Source organism: Scyliorhinus torazame, chromosome 19, assembly GCF_047496885.1.
Source record: "Scyliorhinus torazame isolate Kashiwa2021f chromosome 19, sScyTor2.1, whole genome shotgun sequence".
NCBI classification, from domain to species: Eukaryota; Metazoa; Chordata; class Chondrichthyes; order Carcharhiniformes; family Scyliorhinidae; genus Scyliorhinus; species Scyliorhinus torazame.
Genome location: NC_092725.1, coordinates 121,498,269 through 121,522,691, shown reverse-complemented (window position 1 = coordinate 121,522,691; position 24,423 = coordinate 121,498,269). Strand labels below are relative to the sequence as shown.

Below are 24,423 nucleotides of genomic sequence, written 5' to 3'. Positions count from 1 at the left end.
GATATTACTAGCATGAAGGGACTCGAGGCCCCTGAAGTCAGAGACCTGGCTATTAGACGTGGCTGGCTTTCTCTGCCTGGAGAAAATTAAGTTTGCCATGAGAGCGTCACTGCTAGGGTTCGCCCGGAGGTGGCAACCAATCATCGACTTCTTCGCAGAGAATTAATCGTCATCAGAAGGGGAGGGGTGGGGGGTAGGTTAGCGTAGATTAGGGGATTAATTAATGGTGGGACCTGTGGGGGAGGAAGGTGGTATTTCCACAATGTTTATACTTTTATGTACATTGCTGCTGTTACAATGCCAAAAAAATACTTCAATAAAATGTTTATTAAAAAACGTTTGCTGATGACGTGACCTTAGTGGGTCGGATCTCGAACAACGATGAGTCAGAGTACAGGCGGGAAATGGAGAACCTAGTGGTGTGTATCTTTCTGACACCATCAGCAAAACTAAGGAACTGGTAATTGACTTCCGGAAGCGTACACACCCCTGTGTGCGTCAATGGTGCCGAAGTGGAGATGGTTGACAGCTTCAAAGGTGTGCACATCACCAACAATCTTTCCTGGTCCACCCACATCAACACTACGACTAAGAAAGTACAACAGTGCCTATACGCCCTCAGAAAACTAAGGAAATTCGGCATGTCCACATTGACTCTTACCAACTTTTACAGATGCTCCATAGAAAACATCCTCTCTGACTGCATCCTATCAGACTGGTATGGCAACTGGTCGGCCTAAGAAACTACAGAGTCGTGAACACAGCCCAGTCCATCACGTGAAGCCACCTCCCATCCATTGACTCTGTCTACACTCCTGCTGCCTTGGGAAAGTGGGCAGCATAATCAAAGACCCTTCCCACCCAGGTTATTCTCTCTTCCATCAGGCAGGAGATACAAAATTCTGAGACACGCACTAACAGATTCAAAAACAGTTTCTTCACCACTGTTACCAGACTCCTGATTGACCCTCTGATGGACTGAACTGATCTCTTCACATATCTTCTTGACTGAGCAGTACTACACTTGTGTTTGCTTCACCCGATGCCTGTGTCTATATGTTTACATTGTGTATTTATGTATGTCCTATGTTTTTTCATGTATGGAAAGACCTGTCTGGACTGTACGCGGAACAATGCTTCTCACTGTACCTCGGTACATGTGACAATAAATCCAATCCGACCATTAACCACAAGGTCCACCTGGGTGCTGGGGCCTGGTGTTGTATGTAGGTCAAGTTTGCATGGCATTTAAATGAGCAATGTGTTACACTTTGTTCCAGTGTCAATCTTTACGTTCAGTCTTGCGTTGTTGTAAGTCATGTTAAGGGCGGTAAAGATCTCACCCCCTTCTACGATGGTATTGTTGGAGGCTCAGTGATTTCGCTGCTTCGGCTGAGCTCTAGTTCATTCACATCCTACCCTTGGAGGACTGACCAGCTACAATCTGGCTAGTGATAGAGGAAGGTTGCTGTGGCTTTGATCTGCAGCACTTTGCAAAATGATTCCACTTGCCACATTTATTGCAACATTTACCATGCGCAAAATGTGCTATTCTGTTCTGAGCATGTTGGCCACTGCAGTTAGGGCAGGGCGGCCATGTATTGCAAAATCTTCTGTTTCTCACCCAAAATCTCTGCTGCTTTTTTCTGACTACTGTTATGGGCCAGGGTTTAGAAACTCGAAAGTATATCATGAAGTCTACCTGACCTACAACCTTTATGTTGAATTTGGCTAGGAGGAGCACAAGAGCCTTCCCTTCAGGTGCGATTCATCAATTTTCCTTGACACTTTGAGCAAAACATGCTTTATTCTAAGAATTTAGTTAACATACATATAAACACACAGCAAGAATTTTTATCAATTACAAACATAAAGGTACCACACAGCTACAGTAATCTATGTATAACACTTAATGAATTCCCCCTTAACTGTTCCAATTCAAAAACAAAATCCCATAATCCAAAAACCCATTTTCAAGGACGTGGCCCAGCACTCTGCATTTGCATTTGAATAAGACTGGCTTTCCCTGAGATTCTGATCATGTTTCACCGGCAGGTTCAAACCCTTCTGGAAAGCAAACTATATCTTTTAAATTGCCAAAGCAGGCAGCTATACTCAATGGTTTTTTTTCCCTGAAATAACTCTTTAAAATGAAAATAAAGAGAGACAGGCCTAAACACTTATTTTCTCTGTCTGTAGTCCACAGCAGTCAAAGAGTGAAAGTGAAACTAAAACCTCACACAGCCACAGCTCAGCTCCAGCCACAAAATGACATCACTGAAGCCATGTGATAAGACAGAAACCTTTCTTAAAGGGACACTCCCATGACACTACTCGTTTAACATGCAGTTGGTTATTTGTAATGTTAAATCTTTCTCGCAACAGCTGCTTACGGACAAGATCGTTGTGGACCCCACAGACTATTCGGTCCCTGACTAGCTAATCAGTAAGGGTGCCAAATACACATTTCTTCGGTAAAATTTTCAAGACTTGCCATATAAACTTATATTGATACATCTGCTCTTTGGTTTGAAGAATTAAATGCTTGCCTGTTGAGTATATTTTTAACGGGAATACAAATGTTCTCAAAACATTTTTAGAATAATGTTGGATCCTGTTCTCCTCCTTTTGGAAAACAGCCAGCTTGAATTTGTCAATTGTCTCTGGTCCAGTTAAGTTTGATATGGTGTAAGCTTGCACCTTTTTGGATTTGTCAGCTAATGCAGCACTGCAGTAAATATGCCACTCCTGAAATTTCTCCCACCTGTCTGCAATATTCTCATCGAAGCCGAGCGAGTCGATGCGGAGAAGTCCTTGTGCCATCCTGTCAACGCCTGATACGATGCTGAAGTGCTGGGTTCCCAAACACTGACAACGAGGACTTGTAACATACTATACTATATTCACTAGCTGAGCAACTACTCCATGCTTGTGCCCTGCCATGCTCCTGGGAGAACTCCCACACCCCCGTCACAAAACTCTTTTTGTAGCCATGTCATCACTTGACCTCTCTGTTTACACTGCTATTAAACAACTTTTTCCTTTGCAGGTGAAGATTCTGTGCTACAACTGACAACCCTGTGGCCATAGAATCATAGACAATAGAGCAGGGGGTGGCCATTCGGCCCTTCAAGCCTGCTCCGCCATTCATTATGACCATGGCTGATCAGTCAACTCAATAATCTAATCCTGCTTTCCCCCAAAAACCTGTGATCCCCTTCGCCCTAAGTACCATCATGAAGAGTTCCTCCATGTGAAGTAATGCTTCTGTGATAAACATTGTTGAAGGTAGTTTTTCCTTTTCAATTAAAAATAAAGAAGGTGCTGCAACTGTTTTGTAGAAATAGGTTTCCTTGGTGCTGCAAGTTATAAACATAGATATTGAAACTTTTGTAATTATTTCAACTCCTATTGACAGAGGAGCTCTGCCAAACTCCCATTTGGGGAGCTGTGCTTTTTCATTTAATTTCATAGAGATACTGCTCATTACTATATCCCATTCACAAAGGTGCCCGCCTCTTAATTTGCTGATATGCTCCTTATTTCTGCTGACGACAATCCGACATGGTTACTATCTCCTGGAGAGCACTCGCTATTCCAGGTGGGAATTTTCTTATCTGGCAAAGATTGTCAAAAGATCAGAGGTTCCTATCTGCAGAAGGGAGTTGTGTCCGCGCTGCTAAAGCCAAGCTGTAGATAAAACCTGAAGTGCATCAGTGAGCCGAGTGGGGTCAAGAACCACTAATTTAGAACAGATTGAAATTGTATTGACAAAAATATGTTCGTAAAGATTTACTCCACTTCTGTCTGGGGCAGTTCTCTCACATTGTAGAATATGACTGAAAGTCAAACTAATATTTCTAAATCATTTTCACTTTGACAACCTTACAAATCAGTAAACATGAAATACTTACATTAATAAAAATATGTATGGAACAATCTACCAAATAATAATTTCTAGTTTTAAGTACAGCAGCCAAATGTCTTGGGTTGTGCTGGCAAGTAATTTAGGGATTGGATTCGTCAATGCATCGGTTTGTATCATATTCATATGACTCTTTCTAGTCGTCATGACCTTCATCTGAAAAATGCCCTGTAACTTCCTAATGCTAAAGTGAGTAATTTCCTGCTTGCAGTTATGATAAAACAATGATCAAATGGTGCAGTAAGTGGCTGCTTACATCATGATGCTGAGGAGATTTGCATTTAGAAATTGCTCATCGCTTGCTGAAAACTGATTTTTCCAGCCAATCAAAATTAATTTTTCACCTGCCAAAAACCTTTCTGGTACTACATTTAGAGCTGTTGTTCAAATAAATTAAATGCATGGCATAGATGGATAGTTAAAAAAAAAATTTAGAGTACCCAATTCATTTTTTCCAATTAAGGGGCAATTTAACGTGGCCAATCCACCTAGCCTGCACATCTTTGGGTTGTGGGGGTGAAACCCATGCAAACACGGGGAGCATGTGCAAACTCCACACGGACAGTGAGCCAGAGCCGGGATCGAACCAGGGACCTCAGCTGCAGGGCTAACCCACTGTGCCACCGTGCTGCCCTGCACAGATGGATAGCTGTGACAGTTACAGGGAAGACCTGGTCAAGTCTTAAGGGATCAAACACAGCATGTAAATTGGTAAGAATTGAACAATGAAGGATCAGAGACCAAGAAAAAAATATACAGGGATTAATTTGAAGTTGCTAAGTTGCTTTTAGCTTTATTGAAAGCTAAAGAAAATAACTTTACCAAGCTAGTCGTTGAAAATCTTTGGCCGAATATTTACAACTTAGACTCAAGTTCTTTTTTATGCTTGGGACCGGCTATTGTGTAATCACAAGAGAAACCACTTTGAAAACATGTATACTGTTTACGCTGGTGCCCTTAGTTCAGACTTTAAAAATATTTCTTGCTCCAAGATTATTGAATGCTTCAGGCCTTGAGTGAAAACAGCTGTCTCAGTTGGTTCCCTCGAACACGTTTATGCACATTAATATTTATGTATGTAATCACTTATTTTTCTGTCATTTCAAATTGTTCAATATTAAAGCCGGAATCATTCTCTTAAATATATGACAATGATGATCCTTTACACCTCTTATAACCCGCATGGGTCTTATGGGTTAGGGATGATTAACTACCCTGTGGATCTTGTGGGGTAGGGGCGGGGGACCGTTAACAATTGCTGGTTATGTATAAATAGAGTTGGCTCGTAAGGCACGGACTAGAGAAGACCCAGTAGGGAACGATTAGAGCTGTATATAATAATAATTGTAAAATAAAGTGAGTTTTTGTTTCGACCTACTCGGTGAGGACTCTTCATTGCCCTTACAAAACTGGTGACGAGGGTAAAAACTGGATAGCTATCAACGCTGCTGAGCTACCTCCCCATACCTCTTGGATACAGGTTGGAAATTTTGTTTTACTATTCGTCCTTTCAGACGTTTGGACATGTTTGGTGCCAGAGTGGAAGATTGGAATCAGTTAGCACAGAGGATGCGTTACTTTTTCCGGGCCAATGATATCGCAGAGGACAAATGGCAGGTAGTCATCTTGCTAACCTGCCTGTGGCACGCATACGTTCGGACTGATACGGACTCTTACATATGCAGCGGCCCCCAGGCACTAAAACTTTTGATAAGCTTGTGGCTTAAGTAGGGGCAACATTTAACCCGACCCTGTCTGTTATTTTAATACCACCAAAAGGACCCCGGGTGAGTCCGTCACTGAGTTCTTGTCGAGATTTCATAAAATTGCAGAACTCTGTGAATATGGCGCCGCCCTATCTGAAATTCTGCGTGACCACTTGGCTTGCAGCATTAACAATGCGGCCTCCCAGAGGAAACTGCTAGCCGAGCTTCGCTGACCTTGCAACAGGCTATCCAAATGACACTTTCCCGGGAAAGGAGATGCAGGGGTGAATGCCCAAGAGCGTGCTCCTCCTGTCAAGGGGCACCTTCACGAACCGCCTTCTTGCTTTGGACCAAACGGTGTTAAGGCAAGACCCAGTGGTCGAAGGAAAAGCCTTCCATACAGGAGACTTACCCGGAGTCGGTAGATGGGGAGCCAGGTTGATGTGGGGGTGTGTGGTCACATTATTCTGGTGTGAACGCAGGCAGCGAGTGAACCAGCAGTCCAGAGGCCCTGGTGGAGGCAGATGCCATCCCAGGTCCGGCCTTTGAATCTAGCTGAGTCAGACGAGGAAGACGACTTCATGCAGTTGAATTGAGTAGCAGACCCCGAGTTGCCCCATTAGTTGCAGTGCGGGTAAATGGGCACTTGCTCAATATGAAATTCGACACTGGCGCAGCGGTGTCTGTGGTTGGACAGAGAACATTAAATTGGGGATTCAGACCTTGGATTTGACGGACATCCAGGCCAGGTTGGCCACCTACATGGGAGAACTGTGAGATATCGCAGGTACTACTATCACCCCGGTAGTTTGTGGGCGAAGTCGGTGCCCCCCCCCCCCCCCCGCTCATTGTGGTAATGGGCACAGGCCCAACCTGTTGGGGCATGACTGGCTGCGCCATCTGCACATCCTCCAAATGGGTTCGGGTGGTTTGGGCGAGGCATTAGAAAAAATACCCCAAAGTGTTCTAACCCAGACCGGGAAGATAAAAGAGACCATAGCCCATATACAGGTCGACCCGGAAGCCCCGTCACAGTATTTCCGGGCACGCCCGGTTCCTTATGCCTTGCTGGAAAAGATGGAGACAGAGCTCAGTCAGTTGGAGTCCTTGGCTATCATGAGGCCCATTAGGTTTGCTGATTGGGCAGCGACGGTGGTACCAGTGATGATCCGGAAAAAACGGTCCATTTATGCGGGGAATGCAAATTGACAGTAAACACGGTTTCGCAGTTGGACCGCTACCCATGTCCCGCATGAGCCGGTTTTTGTATGTTTTTGTTTTAACCTACTTGGCGTGAACTTTTCATTGCCCTTACAAAAACACCACACCACAGCATCAGAGAAATTATAAAAATTTCTGCATTTTCATTTATAAATAGCTACATTTCTGTTTCACTAATGGAAGCGTTTAATGCTGCTGTATCTGCCAGGATACCATTGCATCTGGAGTTCTGTCGAAGGATCCTACGGACCAGAACATTAACTCTGTTTCTCGTTTCACAGACCTGAGTTTATCCAACATATTAGTGGACAGCAAATATTTAACAAAATATGTATAGTACCTATAAACATTAGTTTTTTTTTAATAAGTGTCAAATCATAATTCTGGGCAGTCCATTTCTGTTGTAGTTGCACCAGGCAATTATTGGAAATGTTTTCATTTTTCAGTTGATATGTAATGAAAGTCAAATATTTAAACCAGTGGAAATGACAATCCAAGTTATTTGCTGGTTGAAACGTCATGAAAATCTGTAACACGGCTAGCTGACTACATACAATATTAATGGTGTTTTTGACGGGAATTTTACAAAACCCCATCCCAGGAAATGTTTAATAAGTAAGTGTGAAAATTAACTTTTATTTTACAATGTTACACTGCAGTAGATCCTAAAATAATTTTTTTGCGTCTGTCTGACAATTTTTATTTTTGAGATAAACATAATTGAAATATGCTCAAATTCCAGATGAATGCAAACTCTTATTTGAAGGAAAACTAATCTATGATCAGTAAATTGGCACATTCATTTGGTTCTGTATATTATATTGGCAGACAGTGCCAGGGACCTGGCTTCAATTCCGGCCTCGGGTGACTGTCTGTGTGGAGTTTGCACTTTCTCCCCGTGTGTGCGTGGGTTTCCTCCGGGTGCTCCGATTTCCTCCCGCAGTCCAGAGGTGTGCAGGTTAGGTGGATTGGCCACGCTAAATTGCCCTTTTGTGTCCAGGGATATGTGTGGTTATGGGGTTTCAGGGATAAGGTGGGAACCTGGTTAGGGTGCTCTTTCAGAGGGTCAGTGCAGACTCGATGGGCTGAATGGCCTCCTTCTGCACAGTAGGGATTCTATGATCAAGTATCAAAAATAATGGAATCCAAACCAATTCCAATCTTCACAGCCTTACAAACTGATGTCACAATAGAAAACATGTTTATGTCACGAGTAACAGTGTGTCCCCATTTTAAATGTGATTATTTTAAGCTGCGTTTTCTTGATAACTCGTCATTTTAAAATTTGTGATTTATCTTTATATTTTTGACTTCTGAGTGTGGTCTTGAGTGTTCAATGTCATTCTCCCTTTTGTCAGTTATAGTACCTTATACATCAAAGGAATCCACCCACCTCCAGACCAAGTAGAGCGTAATAATTTGAGCAAGGTTTCCAGTCTTAAATGTGGGGGATGGAAAGAAAGTAAGAACCAAGTTTTAACAAATAGGCATCAAATGCCTGTATTTATACCCTTTAAGAAAAAAAGGAAAATACATTTACATCTGCTTTTTTTGGGGGGCGGAAAAGCCTTTTGATATATGCTTGGATTTCTCAGCTTAGATTTCAGGAATTTCATAAAATATTAGTATCTATGCTATTTCAATCAGGATCCTTTTAGAATCAAAAATCTAAAAATATTAATTACTCTGAATATATGCAGGTAGCAGTGATTTGCAGCTTTCATTCTTTAGTTTAATTCTAACTATTATGGCGCTTATCTTTAAAAAAAATTAGAACAAAATTCAGTGAATTTCCAGTCATTGTATTTGTAATTTTCAATTAATTGTATCGGTGAGAATTTTGCAGCATGGAGTCAACTACAGGTCAATTTGCTTTACGATGAAAATTTAATTTCACAGCAGCATGTTACTATAAAAGGAGGAATTTTAGCTTTTAGCAATAAAGTAGTTAGCACAGTACCAGCACAGCTGTGTGCTTTGTAGCACTCCCGATTTTTATTTCAATCCCCAAAATCGTTCCTGATTCTTGAATTTGTTTTATATGTCTGACCATTTTTAAAGTACATGGGATGGGAATAAGAGAAACTTTAATATCCTCTCCCTCAAAGATTTGGGCAGCACGGTAGCACAAGTGGATAGCACTGTGGCTCCACAGCGCCAGGGTTCCAGGTTTGATTCCCCGCTGGGTCACTGTCTGTGCGGAGTCTGCACATTCTCCCCGTATCTGCGTGGGTTTCCTCCAGGTGCTCCGGTTTCCTCCCACAGTCCAAAGACGTGCAGGTTAGGTGGATTGGCCATGCTAAATTGCCCTTTGTGTCCAAAAAGGTTAGGAGGGGTTATTGGTTTACGGGGATAGAGTGGAAGTGAGGGCTTAAGTGGGTCGGTGCAGACTCGATGGGCCGAATGGCCTCCTTCTGCACTGTATGTTCTATGTTCTAATACATTCTGGGCAGAGGTACTTTTACATTTGTTAAAAACATGGGGCAGGTTTCTTCCATTTTTAACTAGGCAGCAATATGATTTTAATGTGAGCATCATGCCTCTTGTGCTGAACTTGAGTTTTACCAATCTTTGAGGGAGAGGATATTAGCATTAGTGTACTATCTGCTCCAGCTGTACTCCCTAATAGTGAGATCCTTGCTATTTTTCTGATCATTACATTTTGTCTTAATTAAAATTATAATTTCTCTCAGTATAATTACTTTCTCTGAAAAGCATATCAACAAACTTTATTCTAACCCAACAAAACAGAAAATACTGGACAACCTCAACAGGTTTGACAGCATCTATGGAAAGAGAAGGGAGTTAACATTTTGAGCGACCCCAGACACTAAAACGTTCAATGAGTTTGTTACTTTAGTGGGGTAACGTTTTTTTTAAAAAAAATATTTATTCAAATTTTTCAACAAATTTTCAACAAAACCCCACCCCCCAACAAGAAAAAGAATCAAAACACAAATGGAAATTGTACATTGGATTTCCCTTAAATACAATAACCCCCCTTATAACAGTAGAAAACACAAATAGGGGAAAAAAAACACCTTAACCCAAACGCCACCCCAAAAGAACCCCCCCACCCCTGGGCTGCTGCTGCTGCTGACCTCCTCCTAACGCTCTGCGAGATAGTCTAGGAACTGTTGCCACCGCCTGAGGAACCCTTGCACAGACCCTCGCAAGGCAAACTTTATCCTTCCAGCTTGATGAACCCTGCCATATCATTGATCCAAGCTTCCACACTTGGGGGTTTCGCATCTTTCTATAGTAGCAAAATCCTCCGCCAGGCTACCAGGGACGCAAAGGCCAGAATATCGGCCTTGTTCGCCTCCTGCACTCCCGGCTCATCCGAAACCCCAAATAATGCTAACCCTCAGCTCGGCTTGACCCGGGCATTCACCACCTTGGACATAGTCCTCACAAAACCCCTCCAAAACCCATCCACCACTGGGCACGACCAGAACATATGGATGTGATTTGCCGGGCTCCCCGAGCACCTCCCACATCTGTCCTCCACCCCAAAGAACCTACCCAACCTCGCCCCTGTCATATGCGCTCTGTGAGTAACTTTGAACTGTATTAGGCTGAGCCTGGCGCAAGAGGAGGAAGAATTAACCCTACTCAGGGCATCAGCCCACAGACCCTCATCTATCTCCTCCCCAAGCTCCTCCTCCCACTTACCCTTTAACTCCTCCACCGAAGCCTTCTCCTCGTCCTGCAGCTCCTGGTAAATCGCTGAAACCTTGCCTTCTCCAACCCATACACCCGAAATCACCCTGTCCTGAATCCCACGTGCCTGAAGCAGCGGGAATTCCCTCACCTGCCGCCTCACAAACACCCTCACTTGCATGTACCTGAAAGCGTTTCCCGGGGGTAGTCCAAACTTCTCCTCCAGCGCCCCTAGGCTGGCAAACGTCCCATCGATGAACAGGTCCCCCATTCTAATTCCTGCCCGATGCCAGCTCCGAAACCCCCCATCCATCCTTCCCGGGCCGAACCGATGGTTCTCCCGAATCGGGGACCAAACCGAGGCTCCCACCTGTGTCGCCTCCACTGCCCCCAGATCCTCAGGGTGGTCCGAGATGACTAAGGCCGAATATTCCGTTCCCTCCACTTTCGGGAATAGCACCCTACTCAAAATGAAAAAATCTACCCGGGAGTAGGCTCTGTGGACGTGGGAAAAGAAGGAAAATTCCCTCGCCTTCGGCCTGGCAAAACTCCATGGATCCACTCCCCCCATCTGGTCCATAAACCCCCTGAGCACCTTGGCCGCAGCCGGCCTCTTACCCGTCCTGGACCTAGAACGGTCCAGTGCTGGGTCCAGCACCGTGTTGAAGTACCCCCCCATTATCAAGCTTCCTACCTCCAGATCCGGAATCCGCCCAGCATGCGTTTCATAAATCTGGCATCATCCCAATTCGGGGCATATACGTTCACCAGTACCACCCGCACCCCCTGCAACCTACCACTCACCATCACATATCGACCTCCATTATCCGCTACAAGATTCAGTGCCTCGAACGACACCCGCTTCCCCACCAGTATTGCAACCCCTCTGTTCTTCGCACCAGCCCTGAATGAAAGATCTGCCCTACCCATCCCTTTCTCAGCCTAACCTGATCTGCCACCTTCAGATGTGTCTCCTGGAGCATAACCATGTCTGCCTTCAGTCCCTTTAAGTACGCGAACACCCGGGCCCTCTTGACCGGCCCTTTCAGGCCCCTCACATTCCAAGTTATCATGCGGATCAGGGGGCTACTCACCCCCACCCCCTGCCGACTAGCAATCTCCTTTTCTAGGCCAGCCACGTGCCCGCGCCTCCTGAACCCTCCAGTCCCCCAGGCGGCGGACTCCCGCCCTGACTACCTCTCCGACTTCCAGCTCCCCTTTGACCAATGCAGCAGCAACCCAGTTCCCCCCCTCCCTCCCCCCCTCCTCCCCGCTAGTTCCTCATTTGCTCCCCCCATGACACTCCCGTAAGTCAGCTGACTCCTGCTGACCCCGGCCTCTCCCGCCATTCCATCGACCCGCCAGTGTGAGAATCCCCCCACCCCTTGGCAGTTAGTGTGAGCTCCTCTCCAGCACCACCCAGCCCCGCCCCCATCCTTCCCTAACGCGGGAAAAAGCCTGCGCTTTCCTGAGCTGGCCCTCCCCCCCCCCCCCCCTTTTGGCGCAGCTCCTTTTTGCGGCATTACCCCAACTCCCCATCCCCGGGCCTCCACCCCCCTCTTCCTCCGCGGGGCCCTGCCCCTCCAACACCAACGGCCACACTCCCACAGCCCCCACATCAAAACCATTCACCCATCCCCACCCAGCACCAAAACAAAAAGAACATTCTCCAAACGCAGTAAACACAGTTAACATCCCCCCACGACAAACCCTCAGTTTGAGTCTAACTTTTCAGACTGGATAAAGTTCCATGCCTCATCTGGCGTTTCAAAATAGTGGTGGCGATCTTGGAACGTGACCCACAATCGTGCTGGCTGCAGCATCCCATACCTCACCCCTTTCAATGGAGAACCGCCTTAGACCGGTTAAAACCAGCCCTCTTCTTAGCCACCTTCGCATTCCAGTCCTTGTAAATTCGGATCTCCGTGTTCACCCACCTGCTGCTCCGCTCAGTTTTGGCCCATCTCAGGACACACTCTCTGTCCATAAAGCGGTGGAATCTCACCACTATAGCCCTTGGCGGCTCGTTGGCTTTGGGTCTCCTTGCCAGGACCCGATGAGCCCCATCCAGCTCCAGGGGCCTCGGGAAAGCTCCCACGCCCATCAGCGAATTGAGCATCGTGCTCATATATGCCCCAGCATCGGGCCCCTCCAGTCCTTCAGGGAGACCCAGAATCCGAAGATTCTTCCTCCTCGACCTATTTTTCAGGTCCTCAAATTTTTCTGCCCACCTCTTGTGCAGCGCCTTGTGCGCCTCCCCCTTCACCGCCAGGCCCAAGATCTCGTCCTCGTTCTCAGAGGCTTTTTGCCGCACCTCCCAGATCGCCGCCCCTTGGGCCTTCTGTGGCTCCACAAGCTTCTCCATCGCCGCCTTCATTGGCGCCAGAATTTCTGTCCTCAGCTCCGCAAAGCAACGTTTAAGAAACTCCTGCTTCTCCTGCGACCACTGCGCCCACGCTGCTTGGTCTCCACCTGCCGCCATCTTGCTTTTCCTCCCTCGCACTTTCCGCTGCACCAGGATCACTTTTTTAATCGCTCCACTCCTGGTCCAATCCATATAGTGCCGGGGGAACCTTTCTGTCACCTTCCCACACTGGAAGCCGTCGAACAATTGCTGTTGGGGCCCCTCTGAAGAGCCAAAAAGTCCGTTCCCGGCGGGAGCTGCCGAACGTGCAACCTACCTAGGCATAGCCGCAACCGGAGGTTCCCTAGTGGGGTAACGTTTTAATCCGACCCTGTTCATTATAGTACATAGCTACCGTTTTAATACCGCTGAGAGTACCCCACAAGAGCCCGTCACCAAGCTTTTGTCGAGATTACGTCCAATTACAGAATTGTGGAAATATGGCGGCGTTCTATCTGAAATGCTACGTTACTGCTTGGTTTGCAGCATTAACAATGTGGCTTCCTGCTGGGCTTTGTTACTAGCTGCCTACGAATATTCTTTTGCACATAGGCGGTAGACGCAAATTGCGAATGCTGACGCACTGAGCTGGTTGCCATTGTCGACTGGCCCCTTATCGACCCACATATTCACGACCCAAGATAGTCGCAACTCTGAATTTCATGGACACTTTACCTGACATGGCATTGCAGATCCATGAGTGAACCAAGACGGACCTGATCCTACCAAAGTTTGGCACGTGGTCTTATATGGTGGATAGCATCGACAGTTCCCAGGCGAGTTCAGAGCATTTTCCTCCAAACTGTCTGAGTTCATTGCAAAGAATGGTAATTCTGCTGTGGGGTACCACATGTAGTCATAGAATTTGCAGTGCAGAAGGAGTCATTCGGTCCATCGAGTCTGCACCGGCTCTTGGGAAGAGCACCCTACTTAAGCCCATGCCTCCACCCTATCCCCATAACCCAGTAACCCCACCTAATCTTTTTGGACAGAATGGGCAATTTATCATGACCATTCCACCTAACCTGCACATATTTGGACTGTTGGAGGAAGCAGCTGTGAAGCAACTGTGCTAACCACTGTGCTACCATACTGCCCACATGTTGCCCCAGAAAAAAGGCATGGTTGATCTTAAAGGACCTCCACAATGGTCACCCAGGCATGCCCAAGATGAAAATGATGGCACGCAATTACCTATGGTGGCCAGGTCTCGACACAGATATTGAGATGATGACCCAACAATGCCCTGTTGGACAAGAGTATCAGAAGGTCTTGCCGACCATGCCCCTGTATCATTGGGAATGGCCAGATCGGCCGTGGGCGCAGTTGAATGCCGAATTTGCCAGGTTGTTTCAGGGGTCCATGTTCCTCTTGTTGATTGACGCCTATTTGAAGCGGCTCAAAGTGCACAAGATAGTAGGAACCACGGGCGAAATTCTCCCGAAACGTCGCGATGTCCGCCGACTGGCACCCAAAACGGCGCCAATCAGACGGGCATCGCGCCGCCCCAAAGGTGCGGAATGCTCCGCATCTTTGGGGGCCGAGCCCCAACATTGAGGGGCTAGGCCGACGCCGGAGGAATTTCCGCCCCGCCAGCTGGCGGAAACGGCCTTTGTTGCCCCGCCAGCTGACGCGGAAATGAAATGTCGGGGCGGCGCATGCGCAGGAGCGTCAGAGGCCGCTGACAGTTTCCCACGCATGCGCAGTGGAGGGAGTCTCTTCCGCCTCCGCCATGGTGGAGACCGTGGCGGAGGCGGAAGGGAAAGAGTGCCCTCACGGCACAGGCCCGCCCGCGGATCGTGGGCCCCGATCGCGGGCCAGGCCACCGATCGCGGGCCAGGCCACCGTGGGGGGGTCCCCCCGGGGCCAGATCGCCCCCCCGCCCCCCCCCCCCCCCCTCCGCCCCAGGACCCTGGAGCCCGCCCACGTCGCCTTGTCCCGCCGTTCAAAAGGTGGTTTAATCCACGCCGGCGGGACAGGCAATTTATCGGCGGGACTTCGGCCCATTCGGGCCGGAGAATCCAGCGGGGGGGCCCGCCAACCGACGCGGCCCGATTCCCGCCCCCGCCGAATATCCGGTACCGGAGACTTCAGCAACCGGCAGGGGCGGGATTCACAGCAGCCCCCGGCGATTCTCCAACCCGGCGGGGGGTCGGAGAATGACGCCCCAGATCCCAGGCAACTATTTAGAAGTTGTGTTTATTGTTTTGCACGCATGGCCTCCCTGATATAATGGCACTTAGAACGGACTCTTTGTGAAAGCCATTCTGACTACGTGGCTTTAAAGACGGAAATCTGCCATTCTTATCTGATCTGGCAGATATATGGTAATGTACCTGACTGTTAACTGCCCTCTGGGGATGGGCAACAAATGCTACTTTACCAGCCATGCCCACATCCCATGAAAGAATAAATTTGAAAAGACCTATTTTTAATAAGCTTACACAGTAACTTCATTACACTGCTAATGTAAACCTACAACAATAAAGATTATTATTATTACCAAAAAATATAGTCCTAAACATGATAAACTTATATTCCTCACAATTTTAACAAATTGCACTAAAGAGCATTCTTAGAAACTGTCTGGCATAATAAAGATGGCATTTCATAAAACTTAATTCTAAAAGCTGAGCCTTTTACACTTGTCATTCAGCAGTCTTTCACCTGGAACTTCAAAAAATGAAACTGGAACACTGGATTGTTAGATTTTCTTATTGCTAAATAACTTTGAATGAATGATATTTTCCCCAATTTTAATGCTGTGAAGCAGAGCAATGCTGATTATTGCTTCAAACGGCTAAGATTGTGGAAAGAAATAGCAGTAATCATCCGTTTGTATAACTTAGCCTAAAGTCTGCTTGCTTTTGATCCAATTCCATGATTGGCTTTATACAAACTTGAAAACATAACTTCCTTGCCTAGATTTTTGAAATGGCTGTAAATTTTTAGTTTTCTCTATGCTGAAATGTTGGCTATGGCTTTCTTGGATCACATTTATTCGAAAATCATATCTTAATTTACATCATATTCTTGGTTGATCTTGCCATTGATGTTATGTGGATTTGTTTTTGAAGGTACCATTTCTTATTTTTCTTCTACTGGCTGTATTTTAAGGCACTGGGACTCATTGTAAAGATTGGGAGAATGGCCAGACTGCTACAACACAAACAATTTCATATTCCATCGAGTGGGATGAAGCCAGACACTCAATCCCCTGGGAGCGTGGAAGATTCCATGCCCTGTTGATTCACACCATCCTGAGTCATTCTAAATATTTATGAAATGAAATATCAAAATACAGTTACCGGTTCTGAAACAATAACTGGAACAGACATGAACTAATAGAAGTTCTCTGGAATATACAACTAGTGAAGTACTTCAAGTGCCTTGCTACAGAGAGAGAAGAAAAAGACACTGTTGGAATGAACACAGGGTGATAGAGGCTGTTCTCGTTCGTTCTCTCTCGCTCTGTCGCTTTCTCGCTCGCTCTTTCACTTTCTTGCTCTCTCTCACTCTCTCTGACATGTAGTGCCCGGTTTGCAAAGTAATCATCCTTTTAAAAAACAGTAACTGAGAACAGAGATCTTTTCAAAAAAATGTGGAAACCTGCTCCATACAACTCTACCCAGGAGAATATTGAACAAAACAGCCGCGACAGACTGACCAGCGTGCCACAGTCGGGGGGAGAGCCGTTCCACTGGAAGGGGGGGCTTCGGCAGCGGGCTGTGGAGACTGGTGGGGGGTGGTCTGTGGGTGGCGAGGGGGGTTACCCTGAATTTTCCAGTCGAGATCTTTGACTTTACTCAGGCCTGCTTGCTGGGAGCCAATTTCTATCTTTAGGTTCTCATTTCTAAATGCAACTGAAAATAGATTGGCTCCATTGTTAATATCAAGTAAGAAATGTTAATTTGCATACCTTCACCATGCTGTCAATTTGGTCAGTACTGAACATGACAATCAGAGGGCTGGATTTTACTCTACCCCGCCAGCGGGTCTGAAAGTGGGGGTTCTCATAAAGTGCAGTGGCCTGCCTAATGCCTTCCTGCCCACGACCTATTTCCAACTAACATGTCAAGTAAGGTGGGGGAACCTCCTTTTGCTATCCCCTGTACTCATCAGAGGGACACCTCTCCCACCAAAGGTCATACCCCCTTATAACCTTCCACCACCAACCTCTACCCCACTCCACCAGCCACTCAAACCCGACCCTCCACCCCGTTACTCACCTCGTTGGTAATTCACAAGTCAGCCTACTGTGAATTTCCCAGAAAATACTTGCATTGATATAATGCTCTTCATATCCTGAGGACATGCAAAAGCACTTTACAGCAAATTAAATATTTTGTAAGGCAATTCCTGCCGTAAATTAGGAAATGTAGTACCTAATTTGGCCACACCAAGCTCCCACAAAGAACAATGTAGATAATGACCAAATAATCTATTTCTCTAGTGATGTTGATTGAGCAATGTTATGGCCAGGCCACCAGGAATACATTCTTTGCTGTTTTTCAGAATAGTGTCATGGAATCTTTTATGCATTCCTCAGATAGCAGACAAGTTATCAGTGCCTCATCCGAAAGGCGGTACCTTCAACTGTTCAGTACTCCCTTAGTATTGCACTGGCATATCAGCTTTGATTTTTGTGCCTCAGTTGCCGAAGTGGGACTTGAAACCTCAGCATTCTGGCTGAGGTGACATCATTACCAACTGAGTCATCGTGGTGGGGGATGGACATTTTCCTTGCGATATGCTTAGTACGCCAAGTGTGTCTGCAGTCATTATAGATTAAATATTGGCAGCTGCACCTTGTAATTCTCTCTCAGCAGCACAGTACCACAGTGGTTAGCACTGTAGCTTCACAGTTCCAGGGTCCCAGGTTCGATTCCCAGCTTGGGTCACTGTCTGTGCGGAGTCTGCACGTTCTCCCTTTGTCTGCGTGGGTTTCCTCGGGGTGCTCCGGTTTCCTCCCACAAGTCCTGAAAGACGTGCTGTTAGGTGAATTGGACATTCTGAATTCTCCATAAGTGTACTCTAACAGGAGCTGGAATATGGCGACTCGGAGCTTTTCACAGTCACTCATTGCAGTGTAAATGTAAGCCTACTTGTGACAAGAAAGATTATTCTTATTATTATCATTGAGCAGCTAATGATTTCGATCTGGCCTGCAGAACTAATTTGGCATTCAGCAACTAAGATTAGAACAATAGGCTTATACACAACCACTCTGAATATTGGTGCTGTATTTAAATTTAAACGTCGGCATCAAATTTGGCATAATGCCTTCTTGATGTCTGTCAAATGTCTGACCACTTCTTTGTACACTGGATACTAGCCTGTATATTACCTGCAAACCTCTCAACATCCACGCAGCCTTACGAAGGCATTTTGTTTTGTCATAAAAATCATTGAACACAATGGGTAAAATGTTTTTTGCATGCTAAGAATAGCAAAATCGTCAACACTCTAAACATATTTTAGGTTTTGGGTGACTTCCAGTGACCAGGATACATAAAAGGTGGTTCTCTTCCTGGAAAGTCGAGTTTAGGCACTTTCAACCCAAATTAGCCCGCTAAATCCGGGAGAAAAACCTCTCACCCTCCCCCAAAACTACCAACATGCCAAGCAGCAGTAATCCAAGGAGCCGAAGAAAAGGCAAAGGCAGTAAGAGCCTTAAGAAGAAGACCGATGCGATGGCAAACACGTGGGATGATCCTGGCCACACTTAAGCGGGAAGACTGGCCGGATCGTAAGCAGAACGAATGGAGGGAGTTCCTAATGCAGGAACTCCAACAGCTCAAGGACGCCATCAAAATGGAAATTAAGGCAACGGTGAAAGTGGGAATAGTGGAGCTGCTGGACAACCCTGCAAGCGGTGTTCGAAAAGACCGCAAGGCAGCTGGTGACGCAGGAAGCGATGATCAGAGAGCTGGAGAAGGCGGCAACTGACCAGAGCGAGCGGGTCACCTCATTGGAGAAGGAAATGGCAAGGTCGGTGCGGCGATGCAATGGATACTAAGGGGGAACGTCGAGGAGCAAGAAAATCAGTTGCGCTGTCAGAATCTCCGTGTTGTGGGCCTACCAGAGGGAACTGAGGGCAGGAACTCTACGGAATATGTAGCCCAGATGCTGGGCAAATTGGTGGGAAGGGAATGCTTCCCCAAATCTCCAGAAGTTGACAGAGCCCACAGGTCACTCTGGCCAAAGCCTAAGACTGGGGAACAGCTGCGGGCCATCATTGCGAAGCTGCACCAGTACTAAGATCAGGAAAGGACCTTAAACTGGGCAGGCATACAAGGTCCTGCAATTGGAAGGGTCACTCGATCTGGGTATACCAAGATATTGGAGCAGACCTGGCCAAGTGCCGGGCAGAATTTAACAAAGCCAAAGCGACCTTTATAAAAACATTGTACGGTTCAGAATGCTGTACCCCAACCAAGCTCTGGGTGACATTCCAGGGCAGGGAATACTATTTCACTATACCGGCAGACGCAGATCAGTTCGTCCACAGGCATGGGCTGGGGAGCAAACGTAACCAACAATGAAAAAGATACCTCAACATACCAAACTAAAAAACAGGGAGCATCTATTTGCGTGGGACTGAACTGCCTCGTTTTAAATTCTGATGTTGACTCTCAGAAAGGAGGGAGGGCAAGAAGGGCAGCTTACAGGAGGGGGTGAGGAGGAGGGAGGATGCATCGATCGGGAGTGGGGGGGGCACACTAGCAGGTGAGCTAGCGCTAGGATGTATGAGCGGGGCGGGGGGGCAGGGGTGGCTGGTGATGGGGAGCAAATACTGCAGATGGGAGGGTAACGGGGGGGATACAGGGGAAAGGCTGAGGGGGGTTCGGAGAGCCAAATCCAAGGGTGAAGGGTGCTAGGCTGGCTACAACAGATAGCAAGGAACACAAAGACACTGTAAACAGTCACTTTGGAGGGGTCCCTAAACAAAGGGAAACCCCGGAGTGCAGGAGCACACCCACATGACGTACACATCTGTCGGGGAGAGGGTACCTGGTGATGGAGAGTGAATACTACAGATGGGAGGGTACAGGGGGCTAAACAGGGGAAAGGCTGAGGGGGTGGGGGGGGGGGGAGAGAGAGAAATTCAGGGAGTCCGGTGACCACGGCCATTTTGGATGGCTCCCTAACAAAGTTAGCAGCCGCAAGGTAAATATGGTTGATCCCGCAAGGGAGTGGGGGGAGGGGTGGACAGAAACTCCCATCAAAATAGTCACTGGAATGTCAAGAGGTCTTAAAGAACTCAAACTGAGCAAAAGTGAAATATTCCCAGTCAACCCGCAGGTGAGAGGGACAGAGTTGGAGGGACTACTGTTCAAACAGCCCAAACCAAATTCCGCTACCTGGGGATCCAAATAACCAATGACTGGACATGGATCCACAAATGAACCTGTTGAATCTGGTGGAGGAAGCCAAAAGAGACCTACAGAAGTGGGGCATTCTCGCTGGCAGGGAGAGAGCAGATGATCAAAATGAATGTACTTCCCAGTTTCTTCTTTCTGTTCAGATCCCGCCCGATCTACATCCCCAAGGCCTTCTTTAACAGGGTAGACAAACTAATCATGGTGTTTGTGTGGGGGGGGGGGGAAGGGGTGAAGAGCGGAGGGAGCGGTGGACATGAACCCCAGGATCCAAAAAACAATCCTACAAAGGAGAAGAAACATAGGAGGCCTGGCACTCCCAAGCCTACAGTTCTACCATTGGGCGGCCACAGCAGACAATGAGCAGACAGTATTGGTGAAGAAACTGGAAGCGGAATGGGTGAAGATGCAGGAGAGTTTCTGCATAGGGACATCCCTCCGAGCCGAGCCCTGTTCATAACCGCACACTCATCCCCGACAAGTACTCAAGAAGCCCAGTGGTGGTAGCCACGCTCCGAATGTGGTATCAGATGGGCCCCCATCTGCAACAACTACAGGTTTACTCCCGCAAAACGAGAAGACAGGATGAGGGGACACTGATGGTTAGGGACAGGTGCACCGACAATAGAGTAGCGACCCTAGAGGAACACATTGTGAGGTTCCAGCTACCAAAGGAAACACAGTAAGATACATCCAGGTCAAAAACTTCATCTGTAAGGAAACAACGGCTTAAATACCAGGACATTTGCTAGTTGAGGAACTGGACGTGTGCGATCTAGGGAGGGGGAACTGTGGAGACCAGTATGGGTTGGAGGAGGTACGCTCCTCCTGGACGAGACAAGGGAAAAATGGAAGGAAGAACTAGGCATGGAAGTAGGGGGAGAACTCCAGTTCAAGGCACCGAATGAGCAGCTTCTTCCCGGAGGTGGAGGACAAATGCGAATGGTACCAGGGAGGCCCGGCAAATCACATCCACATGTTCTCGGCCTGCCCCAGACCTGTCAGGTTCTGGATGACCTTCTTTGAGGCAATATCCAAGATTGAGGGGGTGAGGGTGGAGCCATACCCAAAAGTGGCCGTTGTTGGGGTTTCAGAGCATCCAGAACTCTTTATGGGGAGAGGGGCCGACACCCTAGCCTTTGCCTCCCTAATTGCCCGCTGGAGAATCCTGCTCGACTGGCGATCGGCAGCACCACCGATATGGTGGAATGCAACAAGTGTAACCAGTATGAACTGAAATGTGAAACATAAAATGTGAAAACCAGTAAAAACATATTTTAAAATAGCAATATTTTGGATTTTTCTGTGCCTAGTGACTATGAACATCTTCTCCTAATCAGTCCTGTGTTTGTTCACAAACTTATAATCAATCATTGCCAATTTGTAAATATTGAAGACCCGAGGAAGTTATGAACAGAATCTTTAGTTTTACAAATACTTTTAAGTTATATGATGTGATTTTGAGGTTTCTTAAGATGGCTATGTTTTAAATGTCTCTTTAATTTAAAGTAAAATGCAGTAATGAAGAGTTGCATGTGACCTACTACAAATACTGCCTGACGATAAGTCTGAATGGTTTGAATAACATGGACTCACAAGAGCCATTAACACCTGAAAACAAAGGGTAAAGCAGCTGGCTTTGCCATGGGTAGACTTACAGACTCTCAGGCATCTGACTAAAAAACTTTGGACACAGATAGAATGAATCCCGGAAGGATAGAGATAGGGACAGCAGCTGCTGTGATCAGCAGAAAGAAAACAGCTGTTTCCATGTTAACTGCCACGCAGAATGCTGATGGAGCTTGTGGAAGATTGAAGTGAAGGAAACTGCAGAGATTTAATGGCACTGGAAGATTTGTCCCGGCGAAGCTGGGAGAATGAATTGCTGGAGTGAGCCTTGCCACTAGTTCGGAACTCTCAGAAGACTGAGGGAAACAACTTTTGACTTTGTGAAGTAGTGAGACGTAAGCCCATTGGAAGCTGGGAGTAACTTTGGACTGTTCCCTGTAAAAGTATATTTCTGTGGAGATTGCAGTGTCAATATAAATGTGGCGTGTGAGCATCGATTGTTTTAAGAAACTAATGAGGGAAACTTCTCTAATTTAGAATATTAATTGCTGACTAAGTAATGTTTAGTCGATATTGATTTTGGTTTGTTGCAATAAAAGCCTTGAAACTTGAATCCTTGTGAGATTCCTTTGGAGTGGTCATGAGGAATTCAAATCTATTTCTGAAAGTTCTTGGTTTGTATAGGGTTCGTAATAATGGCTACTACATTTTTTTTCTTGTCAGACAGCTTCTGTTTCCTATTTTGTAATTTCTTGTCAGTGTATCATCAAACAAGACAAGAAACTTTGGCTGCTTTGCTTTTGTTAACTCTCCCAAAAGTCAAAGTCAGTTTATCTCAAAATGGATTGTACTATTGTATTGTAAGAAGATGCATAGTGCATGAAACATTTGTCTTGTCTAATTATGCACAATCTCCTAGATGGTTAAAAATGTAAAAGCTGACTTGCAGAAGTTGCAATAAATTTCATAAGAGTTCATTATCATGAATGAAGGTATCTTAGAATTATAGAATTCATAGTCATTGATAAGTAATTGAATTAATTCTGTATGTGAAATAATGTTCCTGTACTACTTTATTTTTTAGTCTGACACACCTTACAACCATGTCTAACCTCCCGATATTGGAGAGGCTTAATGTGAGCAACAATCGCTTATCAGGTGAGTTAATAGCTTGCTTTTTTTTCTCAATCATTTGTACCTAATTATTTACTTGCTTGAAAGCCCTGTCAGCACTTGTACTTGCTTTGGTCAGAAGGACAGGGTCTTCTGTAGCTGCCTTTAAAGCTAGTGTGAAACTTTTTTGAGGATTCAAGATCAAATTTCAGTTTAAATCAGGAATTGAACTTGCAGTTCTTTTTAAATTCAAAATTAACGATCTAACTAAGAATATTTTTGCATGTGTTTTACTTTATGTAAAATGGTATGGTTCCCTAAATCCCTGACATGAAGGACTTCCAACAAAGGTAGCTTATTCCTGAGCTCATCAGCTATATACAAAATCTGTCGTCTACCCACGCTCCTGGGATAACTCGCGTGCTCTCACCACGTGACCCCCTTTTGAGTTCTCATGTGACGACTCAGTCTACATCTTCCCATTTAGTTGGGACACCCGGTGGAATGAGATGTAACAATGTGTGCAATAGGAAACTTTGTACAGACCATTGTGTAACATGCAATTAAACAAACTGACAATGCGTAACTATTTACATACATATATTGAAGCACAGATTAGGTTATAGCGACTGGTGCACAACCTATCGTGGCTCCTCCCCCCTTTCCTTTTGGAAAGAAAACTGAAATTCAAAAGTCACTTCCAGGCTAAATGGTAATAAAATCCTGGAATCTTGGGCAGGATTCTCCACTCCCGCGCCGAAGTGGCCGCGCCGTCGTGAACACCGTTGAGGTTCATGACGGCGCGAAATGGCCCCGATCCCGACCGATTCAGGCCCTGACAATGGGCTAGGATCGGGGCCGCGTCATCTACACCCGCCAGGCCTTGTCGCCCACGTAAAGGCGGCGCCGCATAGATGACGCGGCCGACGCCGCATAACTGCCGTCACCCGCGCATGCGTGGTTGCCGTCCTCTCTAAGTCCGCCCCGCAAGAAGATGGCGGACTGATCTTGCGGGGCCGCGGAAGGAAGGAGGTCCTCCTTCAGAGAGGACGGCCCGACGATCGGTGGGCACCGATCGCGGGCCATGCCACATTTGAGGTACCCCCTGATGCAGGGTCCCCCCCCCCCCCCCCGCAGGCCGCACCCCCAACATTCACGGACTGTTCCCGACGGCAGTGACCAGGTGTGGACAGCGCCGGGGGGAACCCGCTGTTTTGGCCTGGCCGCTCGGCCCATCCGGGCCTGAGAATAGCGGGTGTGCCGGAGAATCGCCATTTTGGGTGTCTCCTCCGATTCTCCGGCCCGCGGAACTCGACCGGGCCGTTCCCGCCACTTGGGAGAAGCGCGGGGGGGCGTCGGACCGGCGTCCCAGGAAATTTTGGCGGCCCAGGCGATTCTCCCAACCGGCGCGGGAGTGGAGAATCTCGCCCCTTGTGTTTG

The 24,423-nt window shown here is 46.8% G+C and overlaps 1 protein-coding gene across 10 annotated transcripts in view; it reads left to right on the top strand.

The window, feature by feature from the left end:
- The window catches only part of lrriq1 (leucine-rich repeats and IQ motif containing 1), a 278,411-nt gene that overhangs the window by 106,393 nt on the left and 147,595 nt on the right, over positions 1–24,423 (top strand). For all 10 annotated transcript variants that reach the window (XM_072485134.1, XM_072485135.1, XM_072485136.1 and 7 more), the window contains one exon: positions 22,955–23,028. In XM_072485134.1, the coding sequence (XP_072341235.1) occupies positions 22,955–23,028 (74 nt within the window). The remainder of the gene's footprint in view (positions 1–22,954; positions 23,029–24,423) is intronic.